Source organism: Ovis aries, chromosome 1, assembly GCF_016772045.2.
Source record: "Ovis aries strain OAR_USU_Benz2616 breed Rambouillet chromosome 1, ARS-UI_Ramb_v3.0, whole genome shotgun sequence".
Taxonomy (NCBI): domain Eukaryota; kingdom Metazoa; phylum Chordata; class Mammalia; order Artiodactyla; family Bovidae; genus Ovis; species Ovis aries.
Window position 1 is genome coordinate 25,277,792 of NC_056054.1, and position 14,922 is coordinate 25,292,713.

At 39.2% G+C, this 14,922-nt stretch overlaps 1 protein-coding gene across 7 annotated transcripts in view; it reads right to left on the reverse strand.

Moving 5' to 3' along the window:
- The window catches only part of FAF1 (Fas associated factor 1), a 497,312-nt gene that overhangs the window by 344,427 nt on the left and 137,963 nt on the right, over positions 1 to 14,922 (reverse strand). For all 7 annotated transcript variants that reach the window (XM_042247840.2, XM_060408829.1, XM_060408824.1 and 4 more), the window contains one exon: positions 925 to 1,130. In XM_042247840.2, coding sequence (XP_042103774.1) covers positions 925 to 1,030 — 106 coding nt within the window. In that variant the 5' untranslated portion in view covers positions 1,031 to 1,130. The remainder of the gene's footprint in view (positions 1 to 924; positions 1,131 to 14,922) is intronic.

A 14,922-nucleotide genomic window follows, 5' to 3' on the forward strand; every position in this document is an offset into this window, starting at 1 on the left:
GGATTTAAGTAAAGGAATAACTATCTGATCAGTTTTAACAGCCTTGCTTTTCTCTTAATGTACTTCAATTAATAAAATTAAATAAGAATCACCCCAAAAATGAAGAAAAGCAAAATTTCAGAAATATCTAAAATTTAGATTTAAGGCAAACTTCTATTAAAATAAAAATACAATTTCTGGTTCTACAACAAACATGGATCAAATAATCTGAATCAAATATGACTTCAACATAGTTTCTCTACAGAATTTTGGTAAAGTTTGTCTTAAAATGGCAGGCATACACTTTGAGTCTCTTTTTTTTTAGGTTACATTATATTTTTATTCAGTTCGAAGTCATATGATATTTGTACAAACTTTGTATCTTTTTAAAAAAATTTTTTTTCTTTTAAAATGGTTGATTTTAGACATCTCTTTTATTTTTTCCCCCTTTGTTTTATTTATTTCTTTATTTATTTACTTTACAATATTGTATTGGTTTTGCCATACTTCAGCATGAATCCGCCACGGGTGAGTCTCCTTTGAAAGAATAACGCTAAAGCATTTATTTAGCCATCAGGGAGAAAAAGTGATCGCTCATTAATCAGTATTAAAAATGAGAGCACTTCAGTTAAAAAGTCTGTTATCAATGTACTTAATAATTTTGTTATTTTTTTTTAAGCTCTGAGATGTTTGGTTTGTATCTGCCCTGAAACAGCTTCATATACCATTCTGTGTATGTAGAACAAAAAAACTTTCTTCTCAAACTTACCTCAATATCAAGACAGTATTTAAAATTAGAACACAATAATATATATGGAACAACATCAATCAGGTTTTTTTACCCCCTCTTGGTATAGCAGTCAACTCAAAAGAAAAGAATATGAGCTGAATGTTTACCTAATAAATTTTTTATTTGTGACGGCTATATGGCAGGAAAAACCTTACCAACAGTACAGCTGTCTTCAAGTACCACATCAACATTTCTGTCTCTGTACTCAACCCTGAAGTCCAGCATCCGCGGTTGCCTTTCTACAATTTGCCTAGATGGCATTACAGGTCGAAATGCTGAAGAGGAAGAGGGAGCAGGAGCTGGAGCTGGGTGACTTGCTGGATCAAATGCAGGTCCTGATATAGTCTCACCTCCATAGTCACTGAAATATTGACAAAAAAGGATTATCATCAACCAAATCACTACAAATTACCACTAAAGATCTACTCTGTACTTGGCTTGTGTTGTTCTTCACGTCATATTTATCTACCTGTGCATCAAGGACTAACTTAAGTTCTAATTCTTTCACAAAATCTCTCCCACTGAGTGAAAGCCACCTTACTTTCCCTCTCATAGTAGTATCACACATATCATTCAATTATTTTTTTGTCTTGTGCTCTTACTACATTGGTAAAACATCATTTAAACTCTTCTGAATTACAGTATTTTCTTAACCCACTCTGATTTACTTACCCAGTCATTAACTGACTACACTTTCCACAAAAACTATTCTGAAAACTTTACCATTCCTAAACCAAATAAACAAATAACCTTAACCATTCCTTCCAAGAACAATCTTTCCTTCCCATCCCATTCCAAAATTTCACCTTTCTTCTAGCTAAATTATCCTTCATATCTCAGATTAAATATTTTTCAACGTTTTACTACCTCAGACTAGTTCTAACTTCTCACCACTACCAATAATTATGAAGCTCACATTTGTGTTTTTATTGGTTGTATCATCTGCCGAGTTCAATACTTTATCACAGGAGATATACATTTAACACACTAATGAGAGGAGAAATAATTCTAAAGAATTTGGATTTCTTTCTGACTTAATGTATATTACACACACACACACACACACACACACACACACACACACACACAGAGTCACTGTTTTCCCCCTCAGTAGGAACAGTAGTGAGGGAGCATAAGAAATGCTCCTGTTAAATATCATTATTGTATAACTTTTCTCCAACATAAGAACTATAGGCTCAGTTCTAAAATACCTTTCCTCTCACCCTGAAGTTAAAGTAAATAAATGGGTGGGGGCTCGAATAGGAACAACGACAAGACTGACCAAAAACAAGCTAGGTTAAGCATTGTTTATACAATTAAGGAGAAAATATTTACATTTACCTCATATTTTAAAGAACAGAATTAGGATAAGACTAAGAATAGAGTAGAAGAGAACAGAATAGAATGGAAATTATCAGTATGTTTAATAGTTAGAACTAAGTATTGTTTCAAAAAACTTTTGATTCTGGGACATATTTGTAATATGTGTTTTGGATTCCAAATATTTCTCACTGTAGGTCACTGTCAAAAAGTCTTAACATGACTAGCTTCTTAGACCTTAACTGAGTCCAGGCACTCAAGTAATCGCTGATTCAAAGACAAAAACCTATCCATTCTCCCAGTTGTTACAGTCAAGGAAAGTAATGTGGGAAGGAAGATATGAGAACAGAGAAAATGTCCAAAGCAGGAAGAATGTCACTGCTGGAATCCAAAGTGAGTTTCTAAGTATCTAAGAACAGAATCTGTGCAACACTTCACGCATCTAAACGTTGTCACAATGTCTCAGAATCTAAGAAAAACAGTAGCTTAGTCACTGACTTACTGTTTCTTAACTCCAAATTCGCCATTGTATAGTCTTCTGTAATTTAGGAGCTAAGATTTCTGCAAAATTATATTTTTTCTTTAAGGTTTCCTGATAGACTTTGTCAAGTAGAGGATACTAGATAGAACTTAGTAATTAGGAGGAGGGCAAGAAAGATTTCCTTCTTCCTGTTTACATGCATTTCCACTAGCATCACCCTGCAGCTTATTTTTCAGCATTCTTACAACCAGCTTCTTGTCACTGCCCCTGAGATACCAGTTAATGGCTAGACAGTAAACATCCCACAGAAGTCTAATTCTCCATTCCAAAGAGCTGTTCTGAAATTTAAAGTTCTGTTAATTTCTTACACCTTCAAGTGGTAACTTCCTGAAGCAATTATTATACCTAAGTTACTTCAGTTTTACTTTTTTGCTTTTAGTCCTCCAAACCTGTTTAACTGATCCTACATTGTGTGCTTAGTCACTCAGTCGTGTCCGACTCTTTGAAACCCCACGGACTGTAGCCCACCAGGCTCGTGGGATTCTCCAGGCAAAAATACAGGATTCTTGGGATTCTGAATTCATGGGATTCTCCAGGCAAGAATTCTGAAGTGGGCAGTCATTCATTCTCCAGGAGATCTTTCTGACCCACAGATCGAACCTGGGTCTCCTGCATTGCAGGCGGATTCTTCACTGTTTGAATACCTCTGTTAAAAATACCCTAGAGTGTGGTTTCATTTTCTTGATAACGAAGGTGTCCCAGGAAACACAGGATTCAGGAACTGCCTTCATTATGGCCTTGACCTTCAATGCACTGCTTAGCTCCTTGCCAATGGAAAATGGGATATTAGTAATCCAAGCCATGCACTGGCATAATGATTAACTATCACTATAGAAACAAGTGCCTGAAGGAACCAAATGATGATCGGACCTGACCATTATGGTGGTAATAATGATAACAAGAACTATGAGCAGGCTGCTTCTGACTCCAAAGGAGAGCTTACAGAACAGAATGATACACTGGGGGGGGGGGTTAACATTCCATTCATTCATGTTAAGAATGTTACAGAGTTTCTGAAGTGGCATTTTTAAACAAGTTTCTTATTTCTTGTAATCAAAGGTATGATTCTCCTAAAAATCAGACTCAAAATTTAAGTTTTCAGCTTGCATAGCTATAGTGAAAGTTGAATATACATGCTTTTTAAGTCTCTCTTGTGAAAGTTAAGGCACTGTTGTGGAAGGAATGAGGATCTAAGATGTGGAATGGGGATGAAAGTGATAGTTGCTCAGTCATGTCTGACTCTTTGCAACCCCATGGACCGAATAGGAGTCATATAGGGAACTGTATTCTCCCGGCCAGAATACTGGAGTGGGTAGCTGTTCCATTCTCCAGGGAATCAGCCCAACCCAGGGGTCAAACCCAGGTCTCCCACGTGGCAGGTGGATTTTTGACCAGCTGAGCCATCAGGGAAGCCCAGGAAATGCAGATACCTGAGTGGATTCAGATAAAGGTTGTAACTGAACCCCTTGAGTCTGTCTGAGCCTCTTTTGTAAGCAGAAACAGCTCCTCCTCATGGTTAAGAAGACTAGCCTCTTGCTTAAAAACTATTAATACTATTACCTGAGACAGTTCCCTTGAAAGTAGATGCCTATTCTTAAAACCTACCTCCTCCATTCCTTACTACTTCTAAAGTCAGATGCAGGCATGCTCCACAAAAACAAGTACAACATATTAACTGAGAAAAAATAGCTTATATCCAAAAGTAACTATAAGATTTTGATAAATATATCAGCAAAATCCTAGGGAATAGTTGTGGAAATAAATTTGAAGTGAGTTTGACAAAAAGAATTTGGATAGGGCCAAATATAACATGTATGCTTACGCAGCTGAAAGAACCTCTAATAGTTTTCTGGTTGACCGAAGAAAACTTAAATCCCAAATGAGTCTACATTTAATGAGGATGAAATGTCCAAACTTTCCTGGCAAAATGTGGAAGAAATCAAGATGCTTAGAAAAACATGAATGCTGGAGTGGATTAATCATGTAGAACCTGAATATATACACATCATCCCATGACATTATCCATGAGGTCCCAGAGAATACTGTACTAAAGCACTGAAAAAACACATTAGGAAGGAAATCTACATCCTTGAAAAACTCTGTAGTAGCTGTCTTCTGTAGGAAGGGAATAAGACAGATGTTTCAGGGCTAATGATACCACTGAAAAAGATTCCCTAATACGCATGATGGGATCCCACAGTGCAGAGGTCACAGAGCAGAGTTCAACAAGAAAAAGGTGGCAGCAATGATGTCAATAAACAGCATAGATGAAACGTAAGAATCAGAAGACTTCAACCTGCAGAAATCTTTAATAGTACTTCACTGAATGTGGTACTTCTAAGAAACAAAATTGAAAGTCAGTTGACTAAAATTACTTGATCTATAAACAGTAGAAACCTAGATCTAGCAACCTAGATCCTAACTTCCATAATATCTACACTGGAGGGTCATAGTTACTCTGTTTCCAAACACAAAGTCCTTGGTCACCTAAAGACAATGCAAGAAAGCCACCATAAGTATTGTAAAATTTCCTCTAAGAATTCCCGTAAGAGACCTGTAGCTATTTACTAAAGGTTTGTGTACTGCTTAAAGGAAAATCTACATCTTTAGGAGATAACTGGATACTAACCCCAATACTAATTCTCCTGGGAATATAGAAATGGAAGATTACAGTGGTAAATGAAGTTTTAGCCTAATCTAATCACACAAGGTTCATTTACTCTCTTCAACCTCAGTTCAGTTCAGTTGCTCAGTTGTGTCCGACTCTTTGCAACCGCATGAACTGCAGCACGCCAGCCCTCCCTGTCCATCACCATCTCCCGGAGTTCACTCGGACTCACATCCATCGAGTCCTTGATGCCATCCAGCCATCTCATCCTCGGTCGTCCCCTTCTCCTCCTGCCCCCAATCCCTCCCAGCATCAGAGTCTTTTCCAATGAGTCAACACTTCACATGAGGTGGCCAAAGTACTGGCGCTTCAGCTTTAGCATCATTCCTTCCAAAGAACACCCAGGACTGATCTCTTTAGAATGGATTGGTTGGATCTCCTTGCAGTCCAAGGGACTCTCAAGAGTTCTCCAACACCACAGTTCAAAAGCATCAATTCTTCGGCACTCAGCTTCTTCACAGTCCAACTCTCACATCCATACATGACCACAGGAAAAACCATAGCCTTGACTAGACGGACCTTAGTCGGCAAAGTAATGTCTCTGCTTTTGAATATGTTATCTAGGTTGCTCATAACTTTTCTTCCAAGGAGTAAGCATCTTTTAATTTCATGGCTGCAGTCACCATCTGCAGTGATTTTGGAGCCCAAAACAATAAAGTCTGACACTGTTTCTACTGTTTGCCCATCTATTTCCCATGAAGTGATGGGACCAGATGCCGTGATCTTCATTTTCTGAATGTTGAGCTTTAAGCCAACTTTTTCACTCTCCTCTTTCACTTTCATCAAGAGGCTTTTTAGCTCCTCTTCACTTTCTGCCATAAGGGTGGTGTCATCTGCATATCTGAGGTTATTGATGTTTCTCCCAGCAATCTTGATTCTAGCTTGTGTTTCTTCCAGTCCAGCGTTTCTCATGATGTACTCTGCATAGAAGTTAAATAAGCAGGGTGACAACAGACAGCCTTGACGTACTCCTTTTCCTATTTGGAACCAGTCTGTTGTTCCATGTCCAGTTCTAACTGTTGCTTCCTGACCTGTATATAGGTTTCTCAAGAGGCAGGCCAGGTGGTCTGGTATTCCCATCTCTTTCAGAATTTTCCACAGTTTATTGTGATCCACACAGTCAAAAGCTTTGACATAGTCAATAAAGCAGAAATAGATGTTTTTCTGGAACTCTCTTGCTTTTTCCATGATCCAGCGGATGTTGGCAAGTTGTCCTCTGGTTCCTCTGCCTTTTCGAAAACCAGCTTGAACATCAGGGAGTTCACGGTTCACGTGTTGCTGAAGCCTGGCTTGGAGAATTTTGAGCATTACTTTACTAGCATGTGAGATGAGCACAATTGTGCGGTAGTTTAAGCATTCTTTTGCATTGCCTTCCTTTGGAATTGGAATGAAAACTGACCTTTTCCAGTCCTGTGGCCACTGCTGAGTTTTCCAAATTTGCTGACATATTGAGTGCAGCACTTTCACAGCATCATCTTTCAGGATTTGAAATAGCTCAACTGGAATTCCATCACCTCCTCTAGCTTTGTTCATAGTGATGCTTTCTAAGGCCCACTTGACTTCACGTTCCAAGATGTCTAGCACTAGATTAGTGATCACATCATCATGATTATCTGGGTCATGAAGATCTTTTTTGTATAGCTCTTCCGTGTATTCTTGCCGCCTCTTCTTAATATCTTCTGCTTCTGTTAGGTCCATACCATTTCTGTCCTTTACCGAGCCCATCTTTGCATGAAATGTTCCCTTGGTATGTCTAATTTTCTTGAAGAGATCTCTAGTCTTTCCCATTCTGTTGTTTTTCTCTATTTCTTTGCACTGTTCGCTGAAGAAGGCTTTCTTGTCTCTCCCTGCTATTCTTTGGAACTCTGCATTCAAATGGGTATATCTTTCCTTTTCTCCTTTGCTTTTTGTTTCTCTTCTTTTCACAGCTATCTGTAAGGCCTCCCCAGACAGCCATTTTGCTTTTTTGCATTTCTTTTCCACGGGGATGGTCTTGATCCCTGTCTCCTGTACAATGTCATGAACCTCATTCCATATCTTCAACCTATCCTGCAGTTTTTTCCCCAGATCCCGATAGACAGCTCCTATTGACTTCCTGATCCATGAAATCTGGGATATTATGTAGGAGGAGAGAATAGGAACAACAACTCTTGCCTATACTTTTTGTTTTAATTTGCAAGCACCATGACAAGCATTTTGCTGCCTCTCAGCAGGGTAAACAATAAACCCTCACTATCTTTTCCTGAAGATTAAATCAACTCTCTTGTTCTTTGTCATAATAATCTAGCCTGGACAGATCTTGATCACCCAGGTATCTCATAAAACATTATAGTGATGACAATGCAGACTAGCCCTGAAGAGGAAAAGTAGCAAGCATTTTGATGCTTTGGTAAGATACATGGGCATGCTAGACATTAGGAGATACACACCACAAAAATGCAGGGCCCTTCACCTTGGTGAAGTTTCAGGGTCCAGGGGTCAGAAGCTGGTTGCTGTACGTACTCCCATCAATGCCTAAGAGATATCTAAGCTAACTGAGAAAGAAAAAAATTGGAAAAAATGATTATGTATAATATGCCGGTACCAACCAAAAATAAACTGCTGAAACATCATTGCAACCCTAATCAAAGATATCCCTGAAGGACTTCCCTGGTGGTCCAGTGGTAATGAATCTGCCTGCCTATGCAGAGGACACAGGTTCTATCCTTGGTCCAGGAAGATCCCACATGCCTTGGAGCAACTAAGCCCAAGTACCACAACTACTGAGCTCACATGCTACAACTACTGAAGCCTGTGCGACTAGAGCCCATGCTCCCCAACGAGAAGCCATCACAATGAGAAGCCCACACAGCAACAAAGTAGCCCCCTACTCACAGCAACTAGAGAAAGCAACTAGCACACAGCAACAAAGATGCAGCACAGCCAAAAATAAATAACAACTAAATAAAATATTTTAAAAAGACAGTAGTGAAAGTGAGGAGAACTTAAAGGTTGTAACACAGGGTAATCACTTCATTTAGACAGAGAAATAACTTGAGATACAAATCTATACTGAATCACATGAAGTAGTTAATGAATTGGTCAGCTGATCAGAACTTGGAAAACATAAAAAGAAAACTGACTCACACAAGAGTTTCAGGAAGAGGAATGGAAATAGATCATTTAGTGTGGACACAAAATGTGAATATATGTTATTGGGTGACTGCTGTCTATGAAACTGAAAGTAAAAGTCGCTTAGTCGTGTCCGACTCTTTGCAATCCCAGATATTAGTCCATGGAACTTTCCAAGCCAGAATACTGGAGTGGGTACCCATTGCCTTCTCCAGAGGATCTTTCCAACCCAGGGATCGAACCCTGGTCTCCTGCATTGCAGGCGGATTCTTTATCAACTGAGCCACCAGAGAAGCTATCCAGTTAAAAAAAAAAGGCGGGGGGCAGGTGGGGGGGGACCTCTCAGAGAGATAAAATGGCATTGTTCTGCTGATGTCAGTGAGCTTTATTCATTTGTACCCCAGGACTATTCAATGCTTTAAGGTACAATCTGGCCATGCCAATAGGAGTGGAGGTTAGGCACAACAATATCAACTTACCCTCACCAGGTCTGAATCTGGCTAGGGAATCTACAGAATGCCTAAACTGCAAACAACAGAGACCAATATGGAGCCCTCAATACAACTCCATTCACAGGGGTCTGGTAATGGATCATTTCTACCATGGAGGGGGCAGTCAGTCATCTGTTCCTATCTAAAAAGACACTTTTCTGGATACATAGTTGACTTCTCTGACAGCAATGCTTCTGCCAGCACCACCATTCATGGATTTAAGGAATGCCTTATTGATCTATGATTTCCCTGGTGGCTCAGATGGTAAAGCATCTGCCTACAATGTGGGAGACCTGGGTTCGATTCCTGGGTCGGGAAGATCCCCTGGAGAAAGAAATGGCAACCCACTCCAGTACTCTTGCCTGGAAAATCCCATGGATGGAAAAGCCTAGTAGGCTACAGTCCGCGGGGTCGCAAAGAGTCGGACACGACTGAGTGACTTCACCTTATTGATCTATGGCTTTCCATGCAACACTGGTTCTAACCAAGGAACTCATTTCACAGTAACAGAAGTTCAGCACTGGTATCACTGGTGTATACCATTACCCAGAAACAGCTAGTTATTTAACAGTGGAATGGTTAAAGACAGTTATGGCACAGATTGGGTATAGTTTGTGCGTTGGTTGCTCAGTTGTGTCTGACTCTTTGCAACCCTATGGACTGTAGCCTACAAGGCTTCTCTGTCCATGGGATTCTCCAGGCAAGAAAACAGGAGTGGGTAGCCATTTCCTTCTCCAGGGGATCTTCCAAACCCAGGGATCAAACGCAGGTCTCCTGCATAGCAGGCGGACTCTTTACTGCCCGAGCTACCACGGAAGCAGTCCTCAGAGTTTAAGGGTCCACCTTAAAGGATGGTATATGCTTTACATCAATGACCAAAACATCGTGATATGTCTCACTGCCAGGGGAAAAAAAATGAGTAAGAGAATTAAGTGGTGGTTATTAACTTATTATGCCTAATAACTTACCAAATTTTTGCTTCCTGCAACTTTGGCATCTGGTGGTTCAGAGATCACAGGACGTAATGTTTCCACAGTACTTCCACTGTGTTAGAATTTGAGAATGCCACTTGGCCATGTTATACTCCTCAAGCTACTGAATCAGCCAACAAAGTAGGCAATACTAGCTGATATCTCCTGATCATCAAGGGGAAAAAATCAAGATTGTTGCTACATGCAATGGGCTATTTTCTAGAGTATACCCAAAATTAAGAGTTAATGGGAAACTATAACCAATTTTCTTCAAAAGTCCACTGAGGATACTAACTCTTCAAGAATGAATGTTTGAGATGTCCCACCAAGTAGAGAACCTTGACTATTTGAGGTACTGACTGACAGAAAACAGTGGAAGAACAAACAAACCATGGCTGTATGGCCAGTAAACAGAAACAAGGACAGTAACAACATGTGTGTACACACACAAAATTCTGTTCTTACAGTTTACACACTGAAACTATCAACACTATCCTAGCAGTGACAGCACCATCAATGGCACCCACTTTGTTTCAGTCAATCACTGATGTTAGCTTCTAGTTTCTTTCAATACTTCAAAACAACCTCTGCATCCTGTCAGAAATATCAGTATCAGCTGAGCAAGATTTCTTTCTCATGTCTGGTGCTAAGTTCCTAGGGTCCTTCCTCTGAGCTCCAAAATTCTGCTAACTTCAACCTCTCCCAAATCTTTCTTTTTTCCCTCCAGTACAAGGAATGACCTTGTGCCCTTCTTCTGGGCAGCCTGTCCTAGAGCAAGCTCTCAGGAGTGGGTTCCACAGATCTGCCCCATACAGTCCCAGCTCTGCCCACCCTTCTCAGAGGACACCACAGCTTTAAGTTTTCTCTGGCGCTAGGCTCTCTTCCTCATTCACCAGTAGAACACACCCCATCTGGGCCTAGTGGTGCAGTTTCCTGCAGTCGTTACATCCAGATTGTTTTAAGTATCCCTTTTGGCTCTTTCAACCTACACCACATCTGTATAACTATGCACTACATGAAAGACCCTCAGATTTGAAATTCCCAGTGTGCTGCTTTTTTTCTCTTTACCAAACCCTAACTCAAGGACACAGTTTAATATTTCTAATCAGAGCAGGCTATTTGGTATGTTTGTTGGTTACAAAGGATTTTTTTTTAAGTTATCACTTTAAAATTTTCTTATTAGCTATAATTATTCTATTTCAAGATCAACAAAACATAATGAATTTACATTAGTTTCTTACTAGCAATCAAAAAAAGAGAGAGAGACAGAGAGAAAAAGAGGTCCAGTTAATGAATAATCTTATCAGTTGTGACTAATGTTCAATAGCATCCAAAGAGTGCAAAGGTATCCAAAACTGTTTACTCAAAAAATATATTTAAAAATTTTTCACCTATGAAGACTTCAATCCTATAATCTATTCTCACTATTCTAGTTAATCAATAATTTAAAAGGAGAAGAAAAAAAAATACATATACACACAAACACAGTGGTAAGGGAAACTCTATGGAGAAAACTATTTTAGATCTAAACTTCAACTAAAGTGTTGTTTTTATCCTTATTCAACTTTCCTCTACAAACCACACAGGTCCAGGAAAGACAGTGAACAAAGCAAAGCAAACAGAGACTCTAACCTGTTATTTCCATTTTGAAAAGTTCACCCCTTGGTAAAACCTCTAGGTACAAGATAAATAAATAAAATGTGCCTTAAAGATATATGTATTCAAAAAAAAAAAAAGCCAGATATTTTTAATGGACATCAGAAAAGACAATAAACAGAAACTAATTAGCCAAAATGGACATTTTCTAAATTAGAAAATTTCAGCATCTACCTATTCTGAAAGCTATTTATAATAATGCTCAAGATCTGAAAGCAAACCTCTCTTCTCTAGGCTTCCTCAATGAATTAATAAACAAAGACACATACAATACATATGTCTGGATCACAAAATAAAATAGTTGATAAATACTATTTAATCAATGAGCAAAATTACACAGTATTAATTCAAAAAAAATTTTAGAACATAACATATACTGGCCAAAAACACAAGTAATTCATTAGTGCAACTTTCTAACAATAACTATCTCCAAAAATAATTCTTTAAAGGTGCTGAAGTGAAAGAGAAGAGTGAAAAAGTTGGCCTAAAGCTCAACATTCAGAAAACGAAGATCATGGCATCTGGTCCCATCACTTCATGGGAAATAGATGGGCAAACAGTTGAAACAGTGTCAGACTTTATTTTTGGGGGCTCCAAAATCACTGCAGATGGTGACTGCAGCCGTGAAATTAAAAGACGCTTACTCCTTGGAAGAAAAGTTATGAGCAACCTAGATAACATATTCAAAAGCAGAGATATTACTTTGCCGACTAAGGTCCGTCTAGTCAAGGCTATGGTTTTTCCAGTAGTCATGTATGGATGTGAGAGTTGGACTGTGAAGAAGGCTGAGCACCGAAGAATTGATGTGTTTGAACTGTGATGTTGGTGTTGGACTCTTGAGAGTCCCTTGGACTGCAAGGAGATCCAACCAGTCCATTCTGAAGGAGATCAACCCTGGGATTTCTTTGGAAGGAATGCTGCTAAAGCTGAAACTCCAGTACTTTGGCCACTTCATGCGAAGAGTTGACTCATTGGAAAAGACTCTGATGCTGGGAGGGATTGGGGGCAGGAGGAGAAGGGGACAACCAAGGATGAGATGGCTGGATAGCATCACGGACTCGATGGATGTGAGTCTGAGTGAACTCCGGGAGTTGGTGATGGACAGGGAGGCCTGGCGTGCTGCAGTTCATGGGGTCGCAGAGAGTCGGACATAACTGAGCGACTGAACTGAACTGAACTGAACTGAACAATATCCTGAATAAAAAAATATTTTACGAAGAAGGATTAAATATACATGTATATATCTGATGTTTATGCATAAATGAATGGTTTAGATTCTGACTGCATTAGTTACAAACTTTATTCAGTTCAGTTCAGTCGCTGGTCAAGTCAAACTCTTTCCGACCCCATGGACTGCAGCACGCCAGGCTTCCCTGTCCTTCAACAACTCCCAGAGTCTGCTCAAACTCATGTTCATCGAGTCAGTGATGCCATGCAACCATCTCATCCTCTATCATCTCCTTCTCCTGCCTTCAATCTTTCCCAGAATCAGGGTCTTTTCCAATGAGTCAGTCTTTTCGTCAGGTGGCCAAAAGATTGGAGTTTCAGCTTCACCATCATCCTTCCAACAAATATTCAGGACTGATTTCCTTTAGGATTGACTGGTTTGATCTCCCTGCAGTCCAAGGGAATCTCAAGAGTTGTCTCCAACATCACAGTTCAAAAGCATCCATCTTCGGCGCTCAGCTTTCTTTATGGTCCAACTCTCACATCCATACACAACTACTAGAAAAACCATAGCTTTGACTAGACGGCCCTTTGTTGGCAAAGTAATGTCTCTGCTTTTTTAAATGCTGTCTAGGTTGGTCATAGCTTTTCTTCCAAGGAGCAAGCGGGTTTTTTTTTTTTTTTTTTAATTTCATGGTTGCAGTTACCATCAGCAGTGATTTTGGAGCCAAAGAAAATAAACTTTGTCACTGTTTCCACTGTTTCCCCATCTGTTTGCCATGAAGTGATGGGACTGGATGCCATGATCTTAGTTTTCTGAATGTTGAATTTTAAGCCAGCTTTTTCACTCTTCTCTTTCACTTTCATCAAGAGGCTCTTTAGTTCTTCTCACTTTCTGCCATAAGGGTGGTGTCATCTGCATATCTGAGGTTATTGATATTTCTCCCGGCAATCTTGATTCCAGCTTGTGCTTTATCCAACCCAGAATTTCACATGATGTACTCTGCATATGTGACAATATACAAACTTGATGGACTCCTTTCCCAATTTGGAACCAGTCTGTTGTTCCATGTCTGGTTCTAACTGTTGCTTGGACCAACATACAGATTTCTCAGGAGGCGGGTAAGGTGGTCTGGTATTCCCGTCTCTTGAAAAATTTTCCACAGTATTTTGTGATCCACACAGTCTAAGGCTTTAGCTTAGTCAATGAAACAGAAGTAGATGTTTTTCTGAAATTCTCTTGCTTTTTCTATGATCCATCGGATGTTGGCAATCCGATCTCTGGTTCTGCTGCCTTTTCTAAATCCAGGTAGAACACCAGGAAGTTCTCGGTTCACATATTGTTAAAGCCTCTCTTAAAGAATTTTGAGCATTACTTTGCTGGCATGTGAGATGAGTCCAATTGTGCAGTACTCTGAACACTCTTTGTCATTACCTTTCTTTGGGATTGGAATGAAAACAGACCTTTTCCAGCCCTGTGGCCACTGCTAAATTTTCCAAATTTGCTGGCATATTGAGTGCAGCTTACATAGCATCATGTTTTAGGATATGAAATAGCTCATCTGGAATTCCATCACCTCTACTAGTTTTGTTCGCAGTGATGCTAACTAAGGTCCACTTGACTTTGCACTCCAGGATGTCTGGCTCTAGGTGAGTGATCACACCATCATGGTTATCTGGGTCATTCAGATCTTTTTGTATAGTTCTTCTCTGTATTCTTGCTACCTTTTTACATGAGTTCAAAAATAGAAATTGTCTTTTTTTTAATGTACCCGTAAGTTAAAGACACTTAAGAAACTTTTTTTTTTTTTAATGCTTAAGGTATTAGGTAATTGAAAGGTAATTGTGCTAGGCAATTGATATTGTTTTCTTTATTAAATCCCATTAAAACCCTTAAGAAAGAAATGCTCACATAGATGAGGAAACTCAAGATTAGAGAATTTATAGATTCACCAAATGCCACAAATGTAACAGGTGGTGAGGTCTGGATTTTTTTTCATTTTAAAACCATGCTTTTTCTTTTATACTACTCTGTCCTCTTGAAGTTATTAATCTAGTCATAAATTTTAAGATTTTTTTCCCTTGGGATAAAGAAAGCAAAATTTAATGCATGTATATAGCATCTTTCTTCTACAGCTTTGCTTTTACAGTTATTATTTTAGTTCTAAGCAAGCATATGCTGTATTAGCAATGTATTGTGTAGTTAAATAAGCCTTGGAGGATGAGGC